The 22,381-nt window shown below is 47.0% G+C and overlaps 1 protein-coding gene across 1 annotated transcript in view; it reads right to left on the bottom strand.

Annotated features, from left to right (window-relative positions):
• Positions 1 to 3,994: 3,994 nt before the first annotated feature.
• ERBB3 (erb-b2 receptor tyrosine kinase 3) overlaps positions 3,995 to 22,381 on the bottom strand; it is a 92,219-nt gene continuing 73,832 nt past the window's right edge. Inside the window, exons 17-28 of the mRNA XM_055003128.1 lie at positions 22,174 to 22,315; positions 20,479 to 20,598; positions 19,725 to 19,823; positions 18,914 to 19,099; positions 17,334 to 17,489; positions 16,492 to 16,567; positions 15,281 to 15,427; positions 14,941 to 15,038; positions 13,677 to 13,826; positions 12,639 to 12,710; positions 11,835 to 12,102; positions 3,995 to 10,969 (exon numbers count right to left, since the gene is read on the bottom strand). Of these exons, the coding sequence (XP_054859103.1) occupies positions 10,428 to 10,969; positions 11,835 to 12,102; positions 12,639 to 12,710; positions 13,677 to 13,826; positions 14,941 to 15,038; positions 15,281 to 15,427; positions 16,492 to 16,567; positions 17,334 to 17,489; positions 18,914 to 19,099; positions 19,725 to 19,823; positions 20,479 to 20,598; positions 22,174 to 22,315 (2,056 nt within the window). The 3' untranslated portion in view covers positions 3,995 to 10,427. The remainder of the gene's footprint in view (positions 10,970 to 11,834; positions 12,103 to 12,638; positions 12,711 to 13,676; positions 13,827 to 14,940; positions 15,039 to 15,280; positions 15,428 to 16,491; positions 16,568 to 17,333; positions 17,490 to 18,913; positions 19,100 to 19,724; positions 19,824 to 20,478; positions 20,599 to 22,173; positions 22,316 to 22,381) is intronic.

Raw genomic sequence — 22,381 nt, 5'->3', positions numbered from 1 at the left:
GCGACTCCCGCGCGCCGTCTTATCTAGCGGCCCCTCTCGGCGGCAGACGGGACTGGCGAGCGCGGCCCACGGCTCGGCCTTCCGGGCTTCCGTATTGGTTGGGCAGTACCGTAAAGCTTGGCTTGCCAACCTCCCTTCTCAACCGTCTGAGTGCACCATGCAAAAAACAAGTCGTATTCAATGTTTTTATATTGGATTATAAAGTACAAGGTACATCACGTGCAATGAGCAACAATACATGATGAGAGGTCCAGAGGAGTTAGCCGTGTTAGTCTGCAGGAGCAAAATAGAAAAGGGTCCAGTAGCACCTTTAAGACTAACCAACTTTACTGTAGCATATAAGCTTTCTAGAACCACAGCTCTCTTCGTCAGATGCATGGAGAGTATGAAGAAACTGGTCATGTATATATAGGTGGTGAGGGGAGGGGATGCAATCAGTAGCTTCTGACACCATACCATACAATACTGATCTCATTATCAGAAGCTACTGATTGCATCCACTCCCCCCTCCCCTCACCACCTATATATACATGACCAGTTTCTGCAGTGGTTAAGAACATAAGCAAAGCCATGTTGGATCAGGCCAGTGGCCCATCCAGTCCAACATTCTGTCACACACAGTGGCTAGAAATCCAGTGCCATCTAAAGGACTGTCAGTGAGGCCAGGACACCAGAAGCCCTCCCACTGCCTTCCTTCCAGCACCAAGACAACAGAGCACCACCTCCCCACAAAGAGAATACCATCTATCTCCTGTGGCTAATAGCCACTGATGGACCTCTGCTCCATATATTTGTCCAGTCCCCTCTTGAAGCTGGCAATGCTTGTAGCTGCCACCACCTCCTGTGGCAACGAATTCCATGTGTTTATCACCCTTTGTGTAAAGTAGTATTTTCTTCTATCTGTTCTAACCCGACTGCTCAATAATTTCATAGAGTGCCCACGAGTTCTTGTATTGTGAGAAAGGGAGAAAAACACATCTTTCTCGACCTTCTCTAACCCGTGCATTATCTTGTAAACCTCTATCATGTCTCCCCTCAGTCGTCTTTTCTCCAGGCTAAAGAGCCCCAAGCGCCTCAATCTTTCCTCATAGGGAAAGTGTTCCAACCCTTTAATCATTTTAGTTGCCCTTCTCTGTACTTTTTCCAGTGCTATGATATCTTTTTTAAGGTGTGGCGACCAGAACTGTACACAGTACTCCAAATGAGGCCTCACCATCGATTTATACAGAGGCATTATGATACCGGCTGATTTGTTTTCAATCCCTTTCCTAATAACCCCTAGCATAGCATTAGCTTTTTTTATGGCAGTCGCACACTGTGCTGACGTTTTTAGTGAGTTATCTATCATGACTCCAAGATCTCTCTCTTGGTCAGTCTCCGCCAGTTCAGACCCCATCAACTTGTATTTATATTTTGGATTTTTGGTTCCAATGTGCATTACTTTGCACTTGGCTACATTGAACCTCATTTGCCACATGGATGCCCACTCTTCTAGCCTCGACAGATCCCTTTGGAGTGCCTCACAATCCTCTCTGGCTTTCACCACCCTGAACAATTTCGTGTCATCTGCAAATTTAGCCACTTCACTGCTTAATCCCAATTCCAAATCATTAATAAACAAGTTAAAAAGCATTGGACCCAATACCGACCCCTGTGGCACCCCACTGCTCACCACCCTCCACTGTGAGAAGTGCCCGTTTATGCTCACTCTCTGTTTCCTATTAATTAGCCAGTTTTCGATCCACAAGAGGACTTGGCCCTTTATCCCATAGCTACTGAGCTTACTTAGGAGCCTTTGATGAGGAACTTTGTCAAAAGCTTTCTGGAAGTCAAGATAAACAATATCTATCGGGTCTCCCTTGTCCACTTGTTTGTTCACTCCCTCAAAGAACTCTAACAGATTGGTGAGACAAGATCTTCCCTTACAGAACCCATGCTGAGTTTTCCTCATCAGCTTTTGGTCATCAATGTGCCCACTAATTTTATTTTTGATAATAGTTTCCACCAACTTACCCGGTATTGACGTCAGGCTGACTGGCCTGTAATTTCCCGGATCTCCCCTGGAACCTTTTTTAAAGATGGGGACAACATTAGCTACCTTCCAGTCCTCAGTCCTCAGGTTAAATGGTGGAGGGTGAACAAGTTGAAACACAGCGGAGTTAGCCATGTTAGTCTGTGGTAGCAAAATGGAAAAGTGACCAGTAGCACCTTTAAGACTAACCAACTTTACTGACAAGTTCCCAACTGACAAGTTGAAACTGAATCTTAACCAGGGCTTTTTTTCAGCAGGAACACAGTGGAAAGGAGTTCTGGCACCTCTGGTGCCCAGTGGCCCCGCCCCCTTGTCTGCAGACAAAGGTCAATTCCCTTGGAGGAAATGGTCGTTTTTTAAAGGGGGGGGGCGTGTGTTTTTCCCTCTTGAGAGTTCCACCACCTCTTTTCCATGGGAAAAAAGCCCTGATCTTAACAGAGGCAACGTTGGTAAGAAAGGCTGAAGTCTTGGAGGACATTGCACTGCCCACATTTGATGGGGTTCAGCTGACTCAGTTAAGAGTCCAAGGGTTATATAGGACACAGCTGAATTTCTGGGAAAGCAAATTAATTCTTCTGCTGCCGCTGCAAAAAAAAAAGCTTTTCTCTATCTTCATTTAGCCCAGAGGACGGCTCCCTAACTGACCCGGACGATTTGACCATGTGGGCCCATGCCACGGTAACCTCCAGGCTAATTATTGAAGCACGCTTACGTGGAAACCTCAGGTGTTACAGAGTGCTATTGGGAGCTAGGCAGAGTATACATATTACTCCTGCACTGCAGTCACTATATTGGTTACTGATTAGCCTCCAGGTTCAATTCAAGGAGGTGGTTATTACTTACAAAACTGTCAGGGCCTGGGATCCACAGAATAACCACTCCTAATACACTCAACTCAACTGAGATAGCTTCACTCATCTGAGCAAGTTGTTGTCTTTTTGCATGCATGCAAAGCGTGCACATGCTCCCGACGAGGCACAATGACATAACTTCTGGGAAGTGACATCATCACCCTGGTCATGGGTGTGCTCCTGTGCTTTGCATGGATCCAGTTCAGCCCATTTGGGACCAAAATTTGCTCCAGCAAAGCGTGGGCACATGCCCACGGCTGGTGCGATGACGTCAGTTCCGGAAGCTCAGCAATTACGGGGTTCGGTTTGCTACCTCCTGCCAATCGCCAACAATCACTGGCGGCCAACTAGGAAGCCTAGGAGGAGACTGGCCCTCAAAAGAGGAACTGTGGTAAGCCACCCCTGGTGGAGCACTTCCAGGACATTGGCTACAGGACTGCCAGAGCTACCATCTACCAAACCAAATTTGCCAGAGGAGAGCGCTTTCAAAACCTGGGACATTAGCAGGGACCTGCACTCTTAATGAAACATAAGGGCATCACTCATCTTCAGATTGGAGACCTCTGGTTTGCCAAGGGAAAGGAGTTCGGGCAGTGGGAATACCATACAGAAGTGGTGAAAATTGTATTTCCCTTACAGTTCTGTTTTTACCAAGATATGTGAGTAGAAAAGGGGTGGGGAGCTTTAAGAAAGGGACCCTAGACCTTGAACTAGGATTGTCAACCTCCAGATTGGGCCTGGAGATCTCCTGGAATTACAACTGATCTCCAGGTGGCACATGTCAGTTCCCCCGGGAAAAAAATGGCTGCGTTGGAGTGTGGACTCTATGGCATTATACCCCTCCCCAAACCCCAGAATCTCCAGGAATTTCCCAAGCAGGAGCTGGCAACCCTACCTTGAACTCACCCTTGGTTCCAACACCTGGGTTACAAGACTGTCAACCTAACACAATGATGTCACTTCCAGGTCATGCTGGAAGTTGTGTCATCATGCCAGGGACACTGGTCATGCAAATCTCCAGCATTTCTCCGCCTCCTCCATCTCACACCAGTTGCCAGGTCGTGTCTTGCAACCCAGACCCCCATTAGCAAGCAGACAGGGATAGCAATACTGAGCTTTATCAATGTCGCTTTTTATTTTGTATTCAAAACACACATACTTTTTGAGGCCTTCAACAACAGGAAAGGCCCTTGTCAGTAAAAAACGGGATTATCCTAATTTAGAAAGTAGTTCACAGCCAGTGCCTCTCCTGCACGGAACAGATCTAATTCCACTTTTCCCCTCAAAAACATGCTTGTGTGGTCATGTTATGAGAAAGAACCTCATTGACTTGCATACTGAGATGAAGAAATCAACAACATACCCACAATACAAACTCAAATCTGGTTTTACAGTCCTTCCTTTTCCCCCCCAGAGAAAGTCTGTGCAAGAGAAAGTAGAAATTTCTATTAGACAAGCTTTGTTAGTGACCCTCTAACAAACAAACAAACAAACACACACGTTGTAGTGTAGCTAGTTGGGTTGCCAACTTTCAGGTACAGTCTGGAGATCTCCAAGTATTGCAACTGATCTCCAGAAAGACAGTAATTGGTTCCTTGGGAGAAAATGGCTGCTTTGGCGGGTGGACTGTATGGCATTATAACATGCTGAGGCCCCCAACCCACCTTTCCTAGGTTCTACCTCCAAATCACCAAGAATTTTCCATCCCAGAGTTGGCAACTCTAGTAGCTAGGGCCTTTGAAGAAAGCTTCTGTTTGGGCTGAGATGTCCCTCTTTCCAAACACTAGAAGATAATGTACATTACAGTCACAATTTGGCAACCACCATCAGAATTCCATGCCAGGCAATTACATTGAGCTTTCCCAAAGCAATGCTACCAAACAAGGTTACATTTGAAATAACAAGATGTTTGACATGTGGTTAGCTCCACTTGTGTATTAGCGAACCAGTGGCTATTTTTATTTGTTCTGATGAAAGGTTCTGAGTGACTTGAAAGCTTCCCAACTGTTTTAGCAGCAGAGGTGAGTCTATGCATAAATTGATCTCGTTCCAGTTTATTTTATCATAGGACTTTCCAATGAAATTTAAGCAAAACTTAAGAGTAGTCCATGGCCGTTTCCACACGGCTTACCTTGTTCTGGAAAACAGCGAAATCTCGCGTGAAATCGCACGAGAAGACGCTGTTATTGCGCGAAATTGCACAAGCTGCCGCGATAACAGCGCCTTTTCGTGAAATTTCGAGCGAGATTGCACTGTTTTCCGGAACAAGGTAAGCTGTGTGGAAACGGCCCATTTGCGGTTTTTTGGGGGTATCCTGACTGTTCCTGTGCCTTTAACAACATAATGATTTCCCATCATTTTGTCTCCATGTACTCAACATATGTGTGTTAAACTGCTGCTAAAAGTTACAGGAACCGGACTTGGAAGGCCAGGTCTCCCATTGCTTGCTGGAGAAATGCAAACATCACTTTCAAGACATCATCACGTTGGAGAAATGCCCCAGGGTGAATCCTACAGCCGCACTGCTGTGTGCTGACATCACTTCCGGTTTTGCACAAGACCAAATTGCTCCGCCACTGGGGGTGTGAGATAAGACTGGCAAACCTAAGTCTGGGTCATTATGTCCTTTCCATGAGAATTTACTGACTGCTAGATTCTGCTTCAATTTGATTTGAATCCCAAAAAACAGCATTGAATGGATTCATCCCTGTACATCTCCTTACAAAGCCCATCACCATCCTTCTAATTCACTTATGTCCTGGAATAGGCGTTGTCTTCGCTAATGGCAGGAGAAGCATCTCATCTTTGTATTTTAAACACAACTATTTTTCTATGTTACACCATAACTAGGGTATCGTACAAGGCAATTTAAAAATGTGTAAACGTTTGGATTCCTTCCAGTCCTGATTTTTTTAAAAGATAAAAAGCCTTCATTTCACCAGTTTCAAAGCATGGCAAAGGGGGAAAAAAACAATTTGATATTTATAAAGAAATATATACATCCAGTTTGGGGAGGGGGGGACATATTCAATGTGACACATTTACCATACAAATACAAAAATCCAGAGCTAAACTGGTCAGTTGAGGTTGTTTCCTTGCTTTTTGTTCATTAATACACGTAACACGTGACAATTATTAGCTGTACCCAGATTTAATTGATTCAGTCCTGATGTTTCTTAATTAACATCCTTAAACCACTTCCACCAAAGCAAATCTAAACACATGACAGCAGCAAGAGTAATCAGGGTAAAATCTGGAAAAGGGGATTCAGAAAAGCAGCATTCCGTAACCTTATCAACAGAAACCCATATAATTTCTTTTTGTTCTAATTTTTCACTGCTTCCGCCTCCTCGGATTTTGGCTCAAACCTCTTTCCTAGAAGAGAGACCGGTTGTTGTTGTTTTTCTGGGCTGCTGGCAAACCCTACAGGACTATTCTAGAGCAAAATAGTGGATTGCACTGTTTTGAAACCAGGTAACATCAAGCCCCAGTGAAATCTGCAAGGTTTTGTTGCGGCAATCATTCTCTAGAATGTGTCCCCGGTATTCCAAAGCATTTTTATAAGGCATTTTGCGCAAGCACTGTAATGGAGCATGTCTCACTATAGAACTAAACTTTGCTTTTTGATATATTTAGGTTCTGTTTTATGGAACCTGCGATGTTCTTGGCAAGTGCTGGAGGAGGAGATCTTGGGATCTTAATTCTAGATCTTAATTCTAACATGACTTTGGTTTCAGAACTTGCAAGTTTTCCACCTCAAGTTCACTTAGCACAATATCAAATGTTGCAGCACTTTAACCGTGGTTGGCTTCCTGTGTGCCAAAAAATTTAACCGTGGTTGGCTTCCTGTGCGCCAAAAAATTTAACCGTGTTTGGCTTCCTGTGTGCCAAAAAATAACCAGCTGTTTTATCTTTCTCTTCCTGGAGGAGTTTGTTCCAGTAAAATTTACCTTTGGTTATTGGCTTGAAGGTTTTTTTCCTGCAGGGGGCAGCAGAATAGCACCTCTTACATCAGCCACAGCCTCTACAGCTGAAAGACTGCTCAACCCTGTTCAAAGGATCCAGGTAAATCTGGCTGGTCTTCACCTCTCAGATTTCACCACACCCTGTGGAATTCTGATGCACGAAGGGTGCCAATTCCCCACAGTATGAAAGGAGAGAGGCAATATTCTGTGGCTAGAGTATATATGAAGAGCCCCGTGGTGCAGAGTGGCAAGCGGCAGCACTGCAGCCCAAACTCTGCTCACGACCTGAGTTCGATCCTGGTGGAAGCTGGATTCAGGTAGCCGGCTCAAGGTTGACTGAGAGCCAAGCTACAAGCTCCACTTGATCAAGTGGAGAGCAAGTGAATGGCAAGTGAACAGGGAGGAATACACATGAGTCTGTTCACTTGCCAGGCAAGTGTAATTCGTCACTTGTAGCTTGGCTCTCAGCCTTCCAGCCTTCCAAGGTTGGTAAAATGAGTATCCAGTTTCCTGGGGGTAAAGTGTAGATGACTGGGGAAGGCAATGGCAAAAGTCTGTAAAAAGTCTGCCAAGAAAACGTCATGATGCGACGTCCCCCCATGGGTCAGTAATGACTCGGTGCTTGCTCAGGGGACTACCTTTACCTTTTACCTAGAATATATTATAAACACAGAACCTAATAACTTGTACAGCTAAATCCAATAGTTCCTTTAAAGTGCAATGCTGTGCATAGTTACTCAAGTCCAAGCTCATTGAGTTCAATGGACTTTGAATGGAGTAACTCTGTATAGGATTGCAGTGTAAACCCATTAAAATCAATGGGCTTAGAATGAAGCCACTCCACATAGTATTGCACGGTTTGAACCCTATCTCGGCTTTTAAGAATGTTTGTAGTCCTTTCTGCTAAGGGCGATACCATGAAAATGTTATTGAATGGGCTGTTGATAGCTGTGATAGTCTGTTGCTGCAAAATTAAATAGGCGTCCAGTGGCAAGCCAGTGCGGTGTAGTGGTTAGAGTGTTAGACCAACATCTGGGAAGACCCTGGCTCGAATACCCACCCTGCCATAGAAGTTCACTGGATGACTTTGAGCTAGACAATCTCAGCCTTACCCACCTCACAGGGTTGTTGTTGTTGTGACAGTAAGACTGAGGAAAGGAGAATAATGCTGTAGGTCACTTTGTGTCCCCGTTAGGGAGAAAAGTGGGTTTATATATCTAAACAGACTTTAAAGACTAACACAGTGTTTATTCCAGCATATGATTTTGTGAGTCAGAGCTCTCTACTTTGCTGGGAACAGTCTTTTCCTAAAGCAAACTGATAATTCTTTTAACTGGGAGTGATTCCGCACACATTGGATAAAGCACTTTCAATGCACTTTATCAATCGTTTGAGGTGTATTTTTTGTTCCGCACACACAAAAAATCTGTTCCAAATGGTCTATAAAGAGGATTGGAAGTGTATTATCCAACGTGTGCGGAATCACTGTGGATCTCGTTTGAGACTTGTCTCTCTCTCCTTGTAATATCCTCCCTCTCTCACCTTTCTACCACTTTTAGCTTTAAGTATGGTATAAATACATCTCCCTAATAGACGCATCTGATGAAGTGAGCTCTGACCCATGGAAGCTTATACTCGGTAGTCTTTAAAGTGCCATCCGATTCCTGTTAGAGAGAGAAAGGAGGGAAATACCGTTATATTTCATACATATCTTGCTTTGGGCTGAACAATCCATTCGCCTGTTATATACACGAACAGCCGAAACAAAAGATGCATTAACTTTTTTTTTTTAAAAAAAACCCTTCCATTTAAAATTCAGTCACATGTTTGCAGCTGAAAACAAAGGCTGGAAAACAATACAGAGAGAACAATGTGGATTATTTTTGCCCCCAAACTAGAGGGACAATTCTTACAGGACTCAAAAACAGGACGGTGCAGCAAAAGAACAAACTTCGTCTCTTTCTGGTGAGATTTTATTTTTGTTCCTCTCTGTATACGACGCAATCCAAAATTTGTGGGAACAGAAACGAGTTAATAGTTAATACTACTGGCCTTCGAGGTGGGCTGGGGAGGCGAAAGAGAGAAATTTGTTTCCAAATCATACGCTCGTGCAAATGAGCCTGATTCAAGTTAAAAGCCCACGGTGCGACTTTGCACCCTTTTGAAACAGCAATTTCAGCTCCCAATTTAATTGCAGCAGTAAAGATTATCACTCCTGCAATGTTCACATATCATAGTGGGGTCTAATGGAAAACCTCTTCTGTTGGTTCCCCTACGGAAAAGATTCACATATTTCACCGAGGGAGGGAATACGGGGGATTGCTGCATTTAAAAAAGGCCACGCTACCTGGTCCCCAACTCTTTCTTTGCAGGACTGAATTAGTGACTTGATTCACCAGGAGACTTGGCATTGTCTCTCTGCTGTCCTTTCCTTTGGGATGCCTGAGATTACTACAGAGTCTTTCTGTATAGCAGTGCCATCATAAGCAGAGTTACCGCCCCTCTAAGCCCCTTGATTTCAACAGACTTAGAAGGATATATATTTGTTTGGGCTGGCCCTGCAGGTTGCCTATAGTAAGAAGCATCGAGTTGCAGTGAGACAGAAGTCTACCCCGTTCAAGTCTCCAGCAATTTTTGACTTTGTTCTTTGCTACTTCCACCTTCTTAAGGGCTCCCGTCCAGATCTGGAATCGGTCAGGCAGCACAAGGTTTGCTGAAGGCACACCAAAATATAAGAAAACTCAGCGACCGAGCTAGAGGCAGAACTCACGAGTCTGGAGTTCTGTTTTGTTTGTTTTTTAAAAAACCAAAATGCCGTACAGAGAGGTAGGATTGAAAACCCACAAGTCATCTCAGGGCAACACGTTATCTCCCTAAGTGAGGTTGTCAAGCTGTCGGGGGGTAAAAAAGCACCATTATCCTTCATATCCACCCTGACGAAAAGTCCTTTCCTCCCTCATTACAGATGTTGTCAGAATGGGGTATTGGCGGGCGAGGACCTCACTGCATCTCTAGAAAAGGCTTCCTCTTCAGTCTTGTCCACCCCCTTGCAAGGCTCAGCATGCTCGGCTCATGCAAGACCCCACATCTATTGAAAGGCAGAGGGTTGTCTTTACAAGGGCTGTTGCAGACACCCCAAGACCCTCTGGCCGTGGCCGAGGGTTCTGGGCAGGGCACAGTAGAGTCAGTTTAGGCTCAACTTTCAGCTGCTTCCTGGGGGAAAAAAAACATGTTCTCCATTGGGCTGCAAGTCTCCGACAACGTAAGGTCCCCTGTTCGAAAAGTAGACAATATCTTCCCATGTGCTCCCGTGTTGCCCTCTGAGTTCTGGGCACTTGAACTGAAGAGACCAGATGTGCAATAGGACAAACTGCAGTGCAAGACCAGGGGGGGGGCTGCATTGCAACCCTGGAAGACCCCCATCATGGTGCTCTTGACGTGCCTGCCCATCGCGGCCCACATTACAGGAGCTTCACGGAAGTTCCCCCTTTCAGTCCACAATTACAGTTAGGATGTTTGTGGCTAAAAGATCAGAGTTTGTTTTTTCCCTCCGCAAAGGGACAGACAAAACCTCCCCAGCTATGTCCTCTGGGCATCGACCTTGCTGAACAACCGACTGTGCCAGTAATCGGGGTTGTCGAAAGCGCAGTCCGAGGCTTCCAGTCTGCGCAGGGGCTTCATGAAGCCATTTTGGGGACAGGGGGGGCTCTGGCAGCCGGGACACTGGACAGGGGGCAAGACAGCATCCATTTCTTCGTAACCCTGCTCATCTGGGGAGCCCTGTGTGATGCCAGAGTCCATATCGGTATAGTCTCCACGGGAGCTACGGATGCTGCTCAGAGACTTGCTGAGCTTGGGCTGTTTGTTCATGTACTCGTAGTCTTCTTCCTCATCCTCTTCATCTCGGCAGGGCGTGGTTAACTGGGAGCTGGGCACACTGCCGAGCGATGCGCTCAGCTCGGAGCCCAGGTCCATGTACTCGTAGCCAAGCTCCTCCAAAGAGGCTGGCCGGGGCTGCGGGTTCCGTGGAGCACGCCGGTTCATGTACTCATACTCTTTGTCCACTTGTGGCACAGGAAGGGAGCCACGGAGCAGGGAGGCAGCAACGCCAGCAGCACGCTCTGGAGAGGAGAGGAGAGCAAGAGGCTCTTAGGGCCAAACTACACGATACATTTTTTAACGAGTCTGGTTCCGCTGGAGGGGAGGAGCTGCTTGTGCAGCTCCAAAATGGAGCAAATAACTTCCATGCCGGGGCCATTTCAGCTAAGGAAAACATCACAGGGGAAAGGCAGGAGCCCCCCACCCCCACCCCCCTGCTACAGATTGGGTTTCCACGGGCTTTAAAAACAATGTTCAGCACAGCTGCTGTGCGGCTGCAAAGAAAGCAAATTGGGTCCAGGGAACCTGTATTCAAAAACTTACTGTGTACTTTTGATGTTTACAGTCTTCTGATTTTTTTTGCTTATCTAGGGCGAGTATCAATCCCCCTCCCCACTGGACAGGGACAGAGCCAAACATTTGGCATAGCTAAGTGGCCAAGAGACTGAGATATAAATCTGAGGCCCCTAGTTTGGATCTAATCTCTGCCGTCACTCAGTACAATGAGCCAAGTGGAATTTTTTTCACCCAGGCTCTTCAGAACTTTTGGCCAGAGATCTCTCCCTCTTTAGTCATCCTAATCAACAAGTCAGGATGCAGTACATTTTCCACTGAGTCCTGGATTCCCTTTTCCCCTTTAGAAGGGCTTGATCCCAGTGAAACACCCAGGTGTCAGCTCAACCAAGCTTACAGCTGCAGAGCAAAAGACTAATAAGTGGAACAGGTGATGGTCCGGAAACACTACACCTCTTGCTTCTCTGACCCTCACTGGACAGATGCGTTTCTACCCAGCCCTTTCCAACCTAGTACTGGAGCAATCCAGCCAAGTAAAAAGAACGTGAAACGCACCTCGTTCCCCTGCAGGCCCTTCTGTAACACGTCTCTTACCTCTCCCGTTTCGATCCGGCATGACATAGCCATTGGCGTCTTCTTCCCCGTCAGCACTTCCAACTGGAAGCAAAAGGCTCTCCCGCTGAGAGAGGTAGGCACTGTCTCCCCGGGACCGGTAGCTGTGGCACAGGCTCCCGGACAATGACATGTCCTCAGTGAGATCATACTCGGAGGCTGTGCCCCGTCCCTCCGATGACTCCGACACCGTGCGGCCCATGGACTCCTGCCTTATGCGCAATGTCTGCCGGGAGCCTAATCCAGTGCTCTAAACCACAAGGAGGCCAAGATTAATGGGTGGCAAAGTTCAACTAGACCTGCAGATTAGACCTGCCTCTCAGCCAGGAGTCTGCCTCAACCCCGGTTCCCAAGGTCTTTCAGGGACTGAATGTGCAATGTACGTGACCCAATACGGTGTGATTGTCAAAATGGTTAATGTTGGACTAAGACCAGCGAGACCCAACTTCAAATCCTCACTCAGCCAGAAAACTGACTTTGGAGACCCTGGGCCAGTCACACACTCTGAGCCCAATCTATCTCATAGAACTGCGCTAAAGGATAAAATAGAGGAATGGGGAGACCATGGAAGCTGCCTGGAGCTCCTTGGAGGAAGGGCAGGATCAAAACATGATGGAACGATGGATGGAGGTTCTGCCACCACTCAACACTTCCCCTCAGTGCCAAACTCTTGACCAACCCGGAAGTCAGATGGTCTCCTGAGTCCTTTCTAACTGGGCACACTTGACATCCTTTCTCTACCAGCTCCGATCTCCATAAAAATAAGGATTTTGAGTAATTCAATACCTGACGACTTCCCGTGAGGCTGCTCTGGTTCATGGGGATGTATCCAGATGACGGGTTCAAGAGAGTCGGGCTCTGAAAAATGACAAAAACACAAATGCATGGATGCTCTGGGCCAGCGATCCCCCAACCCCATCAGTGATGTGTTTCCTGGTGCCCTCTTTCTTCTTCCCCAAAGCGAAAGGGCCAATTATGGCTTTCCTCTACCTAACTGGAGTAAGCGGTCTTTCAGAATACTTAGGACATTACAGGGCACACCCATCACAGGTTGACACGTGGAATCTCCCAACATTTTGTGATTGGCTATCCCCCACCCCACCACCCTGATAGCACTTGGTGGTGGCACCCGCTACCTCTTTTCAACTTTTCCAAAGTATCCACAGGTTCAGCAAGGTTGGGGTCTCCTGCTGAAGGCAAATACAGAAATGGTGCTGTCTTTGCACCTGCCCAAGCATCGTGGTATTTCTTGGCTTCTCCTCCCACCCCATGATGCTAATACTCAGTACAGCTGCCTCCACCCTGAGGAAGCCACAGGCTGCGCTATGGTTCTATCCCTCTCTCCATCTCACTCAAACAGCCTCTGCTCCTAAACGCCGAATGAGATGCCGCTACTTAGCCGTTCGTCACTCGTCTTGGCCTCATACTGCTGTTCTTTGCCTTATTGTCTAGATCGTCCTTAGTATTACTGCCTCCTCCGTTCCCTTCATCCCCTATCTTTCCTGAGCATCAGAAATGCACTTGAAAAGATAACACGGCAAAAAGCAAGTCCCTGCTCCCTGTTGCAGTGGCAGACATGCTGCCCGAGGAGTCGCCTAGAAAGCAATGCTGGGGCAAGTGGAAACTCTTCCAAGCAGAACATTGATCCAATGTGCACCCTGTATGCGGAGATCCAGAAGCTAGGCTGGCCGTTCAGGACAGTCGACTCAGGCAAAATTTTCCTCTCCTTTTCTCCCGTAGCTTTGAACGGTGAGGTCATTGAGAGCACAAGAGAACGAGGAAGACTCCCAGATTCATCAGGTTGGGAGAGAGGGAGTCGCTTACCCGTGCGGTGTCCGTCCACTGCCTCGAGGAAAAGAGGTTATTAAGTTCTTCCTCCTCCAACTCCGTCTCCATTTCTAGTGTCTCCATCTCATCCAACTCCTTCTCGGTGAGCGCTGGTGGTTCCACTGGGGGAAGCGTCCCGCTCTCTCTCTGTGGGAAAGGAAGACCCTTCACTTACAATAAGATCATATTTGAATATCGCAGCAATGTTTGCCAAGCACCGCCAAGTCAGACTAGGAGTGTCTACGCAAGAGCAAAGGTTCTAATTCCAAGATGAGTCAATCCTTTGGGTTGGGCCTGGTTTCCAAAAAGGAGAGATGCCAGGCCTTTCTGGAAGCCTAACCATGGGGTCCTAGATATTTGAAGTCTGGCAACGGTGAGAGAAGAGCTCTGTGCTCAGCGGTATCCTTTTCAACCAGCCTGCACGTACACAGAAAAAGAATACCAGCTGACGTAGAGACTCTCTACACGATACCTCTTGCACAAGGACACTCAAGTGAAGGGAGATGCAATGTTAGCCGGGACGTGTAGTTTAAAAAGACAGGCGCTGTCAATTTCCCTCCTCTACCAGAGGGTAGTTTAACAGGACAGCCTGCAGAGATGAAATTAACAAACCCTTGGAGGAGCGATCTGCTCTGTCTTTTCAAACTACCCTCCAGTGGAAAGGAGAAATTGACAGAGCCTTCGACTTTTAAACTACGCCTCCTGGCTAACGTTGCATCTCCCTTCACTTGAGCGACCTCGTGTAAGAAGTATCGTGCAGACAGACTCATAGCATCAGACGCTTGTTAGCCAATCAAGGGAAAGCAAAGCAGCCAGTAAAAACCAGAAGGCAGGTCAAATTCATCAAAAACTGTTCTGGGACTGAACGCTGTCTCAGACTATGCTCGGACCTCAGCCAGTTACACATTCTCAGCCTAACCTACCTGAAAGGGTTGTTGTGAAGGCAAAATGTAGGCAATGAAATCAATGCACACCAGGTTGAGGAAGAAAGGGTGGGAGAAAGTGCAAACAACAACAACTCACTTCTATTTAAGAACATGCCCTGAAAATCGAATCTTTTTAAAAAATTAAGGAAATTTTGAATTTTTTAAATAAAAAAACCATAAACAGGATCTACAAGTGACTGGCTAAACTGGGGGCTAGGGCTGACGGCACTGAAGAAGAGCATAATCAGTAGCCACATTATTAAGCACTTAGCATCTGCAGGGTCTACATATTCCATCCACAGGCCACACAGCAGCCAGATAAAGCCCGCACAGACCTTAATCACGAGGTAGCGAGGGGGATCGCGCGCCATGCGTGTGAACTCATTGGCGAGCTCTTTGAAGGTGGGGCGGATGTTCTCGTCAATCATCCAGCCTGCAGGATGAGAAAAGGGAAAAATCTTATCAGACAGACACCCACCACAACACCCTCAGTGGCCCAATCAGAGCAGCACAGACTGTGGATTTTGTTCTGTTTGGTTCAGAGAGACTTCACTAGTCTGTCCCTTAATTATCTTGAGAAGCACTCACTCATTGTGCAGTGTCAACAGTACAATATGAAGGAACGGGCTTGCTAAATATCAGCCCAGGATTGGGAAGGGGACTCCGGTCACTTACATTTCACCATCACCATGTAGACGTCGATGGTGCAGATCTGGGGCTGTGAGAGGCGCTCCCCTTTCTCCAGAAGGTCGGGCACTTCTGAAAGATGGATACCTGCGTAGGGTTCGCCTCCAAAGGTCATCATCTCCCACAACGTCACCCCTGCAGAAGATGGAGGACAAAAACGTGGAGTGAATGGGACGGGTAAGACTTGGCAGACGTGGCTCGTGAGAGAGCGGGCTGCAATGAGGAAAGACAGTACAGGTATGCATGCCCCCCCAACAACAATAACAGAGGCAGAGGTTGTGCAGAGAGAGGCAGGGTGGCTGCAACAGGCCCAGCAAACTGGACTGTAGGAAGCTGAGCAGAAGCCAGGAAACTGAACCAAATATAACGTGTTCCTTCTCCTCTATAACAAAGACGTTGTGCCAAGCAGGGCTTTTTTTCAGCTGGAACGCGGTGGAACGGAGTTCCGGAACCTCTTGGAAATGGTCACATGGCAGGTGGCCCCACCCCCTGATCTCCAGAAGGGTCCCAAGTTCGACCCCCCGGCACCTCCAGTGAAAAGGATCAAGCTGTAGGAGGTGTGAAAGACCTCTGCCTCAAAGCTGCTGCCGGTCCGGCCAGACTATACCGACCTCAATGGACCAACGGTCTGATTTGGTATAAGGCAGTTTCACGTGTTCCTATGACCTAAATGCACACTGCAGGAACAGGTGTTCACGCGACTTAAACGCATATCGCCTCTGAAGTGTCCCCTCCTTTTTTGAACATGTTTATCCCAAGGCTGATGATAAAAGCGAGACAACTTATGCTAGAGACAACCGGGAAGGCTTCAGCAGACGTTCTCTTGACTTAGGGAGATTTGCGTTAGCGACCGAGACTGACTGAGATGCTTAGGTGCCAACAGACAGGGCTGGCTCAAGCTGTGTGGTTGGCTCCCATGCCCTCCTCCTCCTCCTCTGTGAGGCCCGAGACACTGAGGGGCACCGGTGGGCAGGAGCTTCCTCCTGGGCCACCTTCTGAGGTCCAGGAGGGGCTCCCGAGGGAGCATCTCTGCAGCCTGCCCTGGACGCAGGCAGCAGCAACACAGGTGTGGGAGGTGGGGGATGCAAGCCACACACATCATCCCTTCTCATGTTGTGCCGCTCAAGCGGCCACGGGCCTCACTTGGACCGTGAACCAGCCCGGACCTCAGTAAAACTCAGCTCTGCTGGGGTACCTACCGTAACTCCACACGTCACTTTGGTGTGTATATTTTCCAAAATGTATGCTCTCCAGAGCCATCCACTTTATTGGTGTCTGAAAAACACAAGTCAGGAGGGGCATGAAACACCACCCACACTCACATAGTGCACAAAAACACACACGCAAACGCAAAATATTCAGGGGCGGGGGATCTACAAGGCCTGCTTCGCTTTCTAAAATGGAGAAGAGTTCTGGATCTGATTAATTCCCTTGGGATCCCTGCATTCAAACTGCACTCGTCTAGAGTGAAGTCAGCTCTTACTTTGCCACTACGGAAGAACCCATCAAAGCCTGTACAAGGATGTCCCCCTCCAAAATAGGTAGGTAGGTAGGTAGATTAGATAGACAGACAGGCAGACAGATAGACAGACAGGCAGACAGACATCTCTTGGTCCCAGTCTTCACCCCTCTCTCTCCCCTTCTAAAAACTTTCAACTGGTTCGAATCTCACTACTGCTATCAACTCTGCTGCTGGCCTTGGGTCAGCCACTCCTTTCCGCCCCAGCTCCCCAGCCGCATTGTGGGGATAATAAAACCGACTTCCTTCACTGCTCTGAGCGAGCACCGATCCGTCCAGAAGAGCAGTATACAAATGAACTGTTGTTGTTGTTAAGTGGTTTTCTTCCAGAATCAACCCCTCTCTGGCATCTCTTCCTCCCACAGCTTGTTCCCTTATCCACACGAGCTGTAGTTCCCTTCTTCATTTTCTAGTGACTGTCATTTTGAATGCATTCGAGTCTTGGCACGCCAAGGAAGAAGTTGAAACCGAAGACCTAGAAGCATCATCCACTTGGAGTGTCTCAACCCAGAAGATACTAACCTTAATCTCATTGTAGAAGTATTTCTTGTCGTCTGGATAGAGCAGGTCAGCAATGCCAAAATCTGCCACCTGCACCTGGCTGGGGGATTTTACCAAAACATTGCGGGCAGCAAGGTTGCGATGGACCATGCGGTGCTCCTCCAGGTAGTACATGCCCTGAACATTGGAAAGAAAGTGCAGATGAACTATTATTCAAATCTGGAACCATCTTTGGATTTATCTCCTTTTACCCCCTTATTTACAAATGCAGTATAAACAGCCATCCAGGACCCACCCACATATGGATGCTCGCTCCCACCATAAGGAAAATCAAGTGTTTTTGGATCCTCCAAGAGACAAGTAGCTCTGAAAGCGGCACATATCCTGCATTCCTTTTAAAAAAGACAACACCAAGAGAACATGTTGGGAAAGGGCGAAGCAGGTGAAAGTTGCAGTGTTTTTCAGTCAATCATGAATTGTTGTGTTAGTAATGTGGTTAAGAACATGGGAAGCCCCAGTTCTAGAGCAGTGTTTTTCAAACACTCTGCCTTCATGGAACACTTTACACAGTGACGCATTTTTGAGGACTATCTGTACGTCTGCCACATAAGTATAGCACGTTATAAAAAATTAAGAAATTTGGGTCGTTTGGGGCCTGAGCAAGGCCTATGGAGCCACACCGCTTGCCTTGCATAAATGAAAAGTGCGTTCTAGAGCATACCCAATATTTTCCTCTGGCTGTACGCTGCAGGAGAAGACCAGTTACCTAAGGCAGCCTTTGTCCATCGCTACTGATCCTCATATTAAGACTCGTGGATAACTCGCAATGCACTTCCAAGGAAACTGCAGGTTTCCTTGGTACATGGCTTGAAACCCCCCGTTCTAGACCCAATTCTGGCGGTGCCCTTTTCACGGTAGTATAAACTCTCCGCATTCTTCCAACAAGATGTTAAGTGCTTGTTGGCATTGCCTTTCGTATCGGTCAAGTGCATATAAAGCAAGTGAATAAGCAGACACCATGCCAAAAGCAGAAAATGGTTTCTGGAACAAGCAACGATGATATATTACTTAACTAAATTAGCTGATCTAAATGGCTGTGATTATAATAATTTAGATTAAATCAGCTTGGCTGCAGGCTCCAACCACTGGCTGCCAATCAAGGGCCCACAGGTTCCTCTTGACTATTGTTGGGGGCAACATAACTTTTGAGTACTGCCTCATTTCTGAACAACTCTTCATGCAAGGCCTGGAAATAGTATGGGTGTGCATGGGTGTGAAAGTTCTCTCTTGGAAGCGGTGGGGTAGTATATTATTTTAAGGCACCAAAACAAACACATTTTTGCCTTCTCGGTGCTTCCTGAATACATCAGAAATGTTTCATGAAAGAGGCAGGAAAGAGCATTGAAGTATAACTGTGATAGTCTTAATATTAAAATAATCCAGTTGTACCTTTTAGACTAGCCTTAATTTAAAAACAAAATTATTTACAGAGCTTTTATTCATCCAAGCAACAATCCGGGATACACGATCTCCAGTTTCAGAAGTTCTAAGAAAGGACAATTGCTATCCCTCTGATAACTTCCTGCAAAGCCTGTGCTTACCTTGGCAATCTGTACACCCCAGTTGAGCATCAGCTGGGGACCAATAGCATCCTTGTTTTTGCGGATGTACTCCAGCAGTGATCCCAGTGGTAGAAGCTGGGTCACCAACTGTAGCTGGGTCCCCGTACAGAAGCCCAGGAGCCGGACAATGTAAGCATGATCCAGGCTGCCTATTGCCAACATGTGCTGTAAATAGACAAAAAATGGAAGCAAAAAAAATCATATATCAGGCCAAAAGTCACCCTTAACATTGACTTGCATCCCAACAGGGTTCTGGTCAAGTGATTAAAACAGAGAGGTTGGATTCAAAATGGATGGACAATTGCCCATTGCGCTATCCTAAAGCAACAGATAGAGATGGGCACGAACCGGGAAAAAAACGAACCATGCGGTTCATGGTTCGCCACGTTTCACGAACCAAAAACTTTCATGAACCTGCCCCGGTTTGCGAACTGGTTCATTTGGTTCGTGACAACATCACTTCCGGGTCAGCAGAAGGTCTGTAGAAAGCCCATCACCTGTTGCCTAGGAAACTGATTGATTGGCACCAGGCTGTCTGCAGTGATGAACCAAAGAATGAACCAAACAAATCGGTCTAAAGTTCATGGCGATTCATCAGAAATGGGCTCTGACGAACCACCGGTTTGCGAACCACAAACTGGCCTGGTTCATGCTGAACTTTGGTTTGTTTTTCATTTCGTGCCCACCTCTAGCAACAGATGGCTACGTTGTGAAACTACAGGAACCACCGCTTTCCCTGGCAAGGCAAGTTGAGGGGAGGGTGGAAACGTGGTTTGGCAAGGGCGCTTACCTCAGTGACCGCATGGAACGTCTGCCGACCGCTTGGATCCTGGATAACTTTGATGCTGACAGGGATCTTGATGGAATCTCCATCTGGGATCCAGACACCCTGATGGAAAAGAAAGCCAAAGGAGATGAACCATATTCCTGATATAATATGCTCTCAATAGATCCTGCTGAGGAATCATATTCTTTCTCCACACTCTACTCTAGCAAAGCTCTCTTGCATCCACAATTCAAAAATCTCTGTGTGGGAGCGATCTCTCTAAAAAGCTTGTCCTTTCAACTGGAGAAGGCAGTGGCTCTTCCTCTCCACATAAAGACAAAGGGGGAAGGAAAAGGTTCACATTGGCACTCCCCCCTTCACAAAATGGAGGGTGCCCTGGAGGCTCATGTGTTACCATAAAGGAGCAATTGCTGAGTCTGTACAGCACTTAGCAGAGCCAGAGATGTTACTTTTGACCAAGCATGTAACTCTCATGAAAGATCAGATATTCCAAAGGCCTTCCAGGCTGAAGAAACTGTCTATCCCTGTCTTAGAAAATCAATATAGTTGAAACAGACCAAAATTACCTAGTTCAATCTCATCATCCTCAAAGGACAAGGCCATTCAGTTCACCCACCCCAGGTCCATCCATACCCTCAGGCTTTGAACCCATCTCCGAAGATATCACACAGTTCTCTGCCTCTGCATCCTACTTGTTTGAGATGATCAAAAGCGTGCTTAAGGAACAGACTTAATTTCTTCCAGGCCTCAGACTTACTTTGTGCACAGTTCCAAACACTCCAGATCCCAGAACTTTCAGTTTCTTCAGCTCTGTCTCCTTGAAGATTCGGGCTAGGACTTTGTTGGCTTTCTCACTGGGATCTAGGGGCTCCAGACTCTACCGGAACAAATCAGAGAAAAACAGATTGGATACGTATCTACTAAGAATCCCTATTTGATAGGAGTTTTACATTCAACCTGCTTCTCAATGCCTCTGCAATATTCTTCTCCCCCGCCAAATGTTCCTATTCTAGATTTGTCTGCATCTGAGTCCAATAGCTGCTAAGATACTAGCATGGCACCAGTCAAATGAATGATGAAATTCCATTAACCTACTCTTGCCATAGTTACGAATTCCTTACAGAAGAAACACTGCTAGTTCTATAAAGCTCCTTTGAAGAGGCACTGTATGAGCTCCCAAAGATGCTAAGGACCTGCCTCCCTCTCCCAAAGTATCTCTTCATTGACTATAATGTCACTTCGAAGGGTTGGACTAGATGACCCTAGAGGTCCCTTCCAACCCTATGATTCTATGATTCTAAGTTGTGGCTTCTCCTCAGTTCCCATGCAATTCCCAATTCAGATCAAGACTGTGGCAAACATAGAGAAGTAGTTCCTGCCTTCCCCTGTGTACTGTTTTCCGGATTGAGAAAAGTCTATTTAGGAAACCCATGCATTGCCTGGGATATTGTAGACACTGAGGGCCCAGCTATAGGCAAGCAGGGAGGGGTGTGTGCACCTAAGGCAGATGGAGATTAACCCCCATCCCATAATTTACCTCACTTTGCTGCATTATGTTTCTTTCTGTGTTTTTTCCCTCCTAACCCAACTCTCATGTGAATCATGAGCCATTTCCACACATTTTTATAGGGACGGCCCACTCACGGAATGCTGGCGGCTTTTCCCCAGGATTCCACACGTCTCCCTTTGCAAAACTGTTGCACACTGTTGCACCTTTTTTTTCAGTGCCTCTTCTGGGACCGTGGGAAAGTGCAGTCCCAGAAAAGGCGCTGAAAAAACCAGAAACCAAACAGCCTGCAACTGTTTTGCAAACGGAGACGTCTGGAATCCTGGGGGTGAAAGCGGCAGCATTCTGTGAGCAGGTAGTGCCTATAAGGACATCCGGAAACAGCCACAGTTGGGAGAGGAGGAAAAAACGTTCCAAGCTCTGGAATACAGGAAGGTAAGGAGTAGGGGGAAGGGGGTTTAGGGGTTTCGCTCCCCTTGCCCACACCCTCCACCTTTGTATAAAAAATCAAAAGCCAAACATATCTCATTTCATACAGGAAGAGACGCCTGTGAATAAATGCACGTGGATTCCCCACCCTCTGCACTGATGTCTCATTTGTTCACATGGACACATGAAGCTGCCTTATAGTGAATAAGAGCTTTGGCCCATCGAGGTCAGTATTGTCTACTCTAACTGGCAGCAGCTTTCCGTGGACTTAGGAAGTGATCTTTTACATCGCCTGCTCCCTGATCCTTTTTAACTGGAGATGCCAGAGACTGAATTTGGGACCTACTGGATGCAAAACTGATGCTCTGCCCCTGAGCCACGGCCCCTTTCCTGAGATGCATGGACAGACAGATGCAAATGGCCTTTTGATTTCATATGATAAAAGCTGAACGGGACCAGACTAATGGCCCAACCGGCCCGCTGTCTACGCAAAGGCCAAAGCATGCAAAGCCTCACCTCCCCTCGCTCCAAGTATCTGCGCATGGCTCGCTTCTTCTGAATCTTCTTGCCCCGGCAGTAGAGGAAGGTGAGCAAAACGCAGGAGCAGAAGATGAAGAGGCAACCCACGACCACCACAGCAATCACCGTCGGGGCTTTCCTGGAATGCAAACGGCCGGTGTTAGTCAGGGCGCCGTGAAGGCCGCGGGTTTCCTCAAGGGCAGCA

This window comes from Eublepharis macularius, chromosome 19 (assembly GCF_028583425.1).
Source record: "Eublepharis macularius isolate TG4126 chromosome 19, MPM_Emac_v1.0, whole genome shotgun sequence".
In the NCBI taxonomy this organism is placed as follows: Eukaryota; Metazoa; Chordata; class Lepidosauria; order Squamata; family Eublepharidae; genus Eublepharis; species Eublepharis macularius.
Note: the sequence above shows the minus strand (reverse complement) of the source record. Positions and strands in the feature narration are given on the sequence as shown.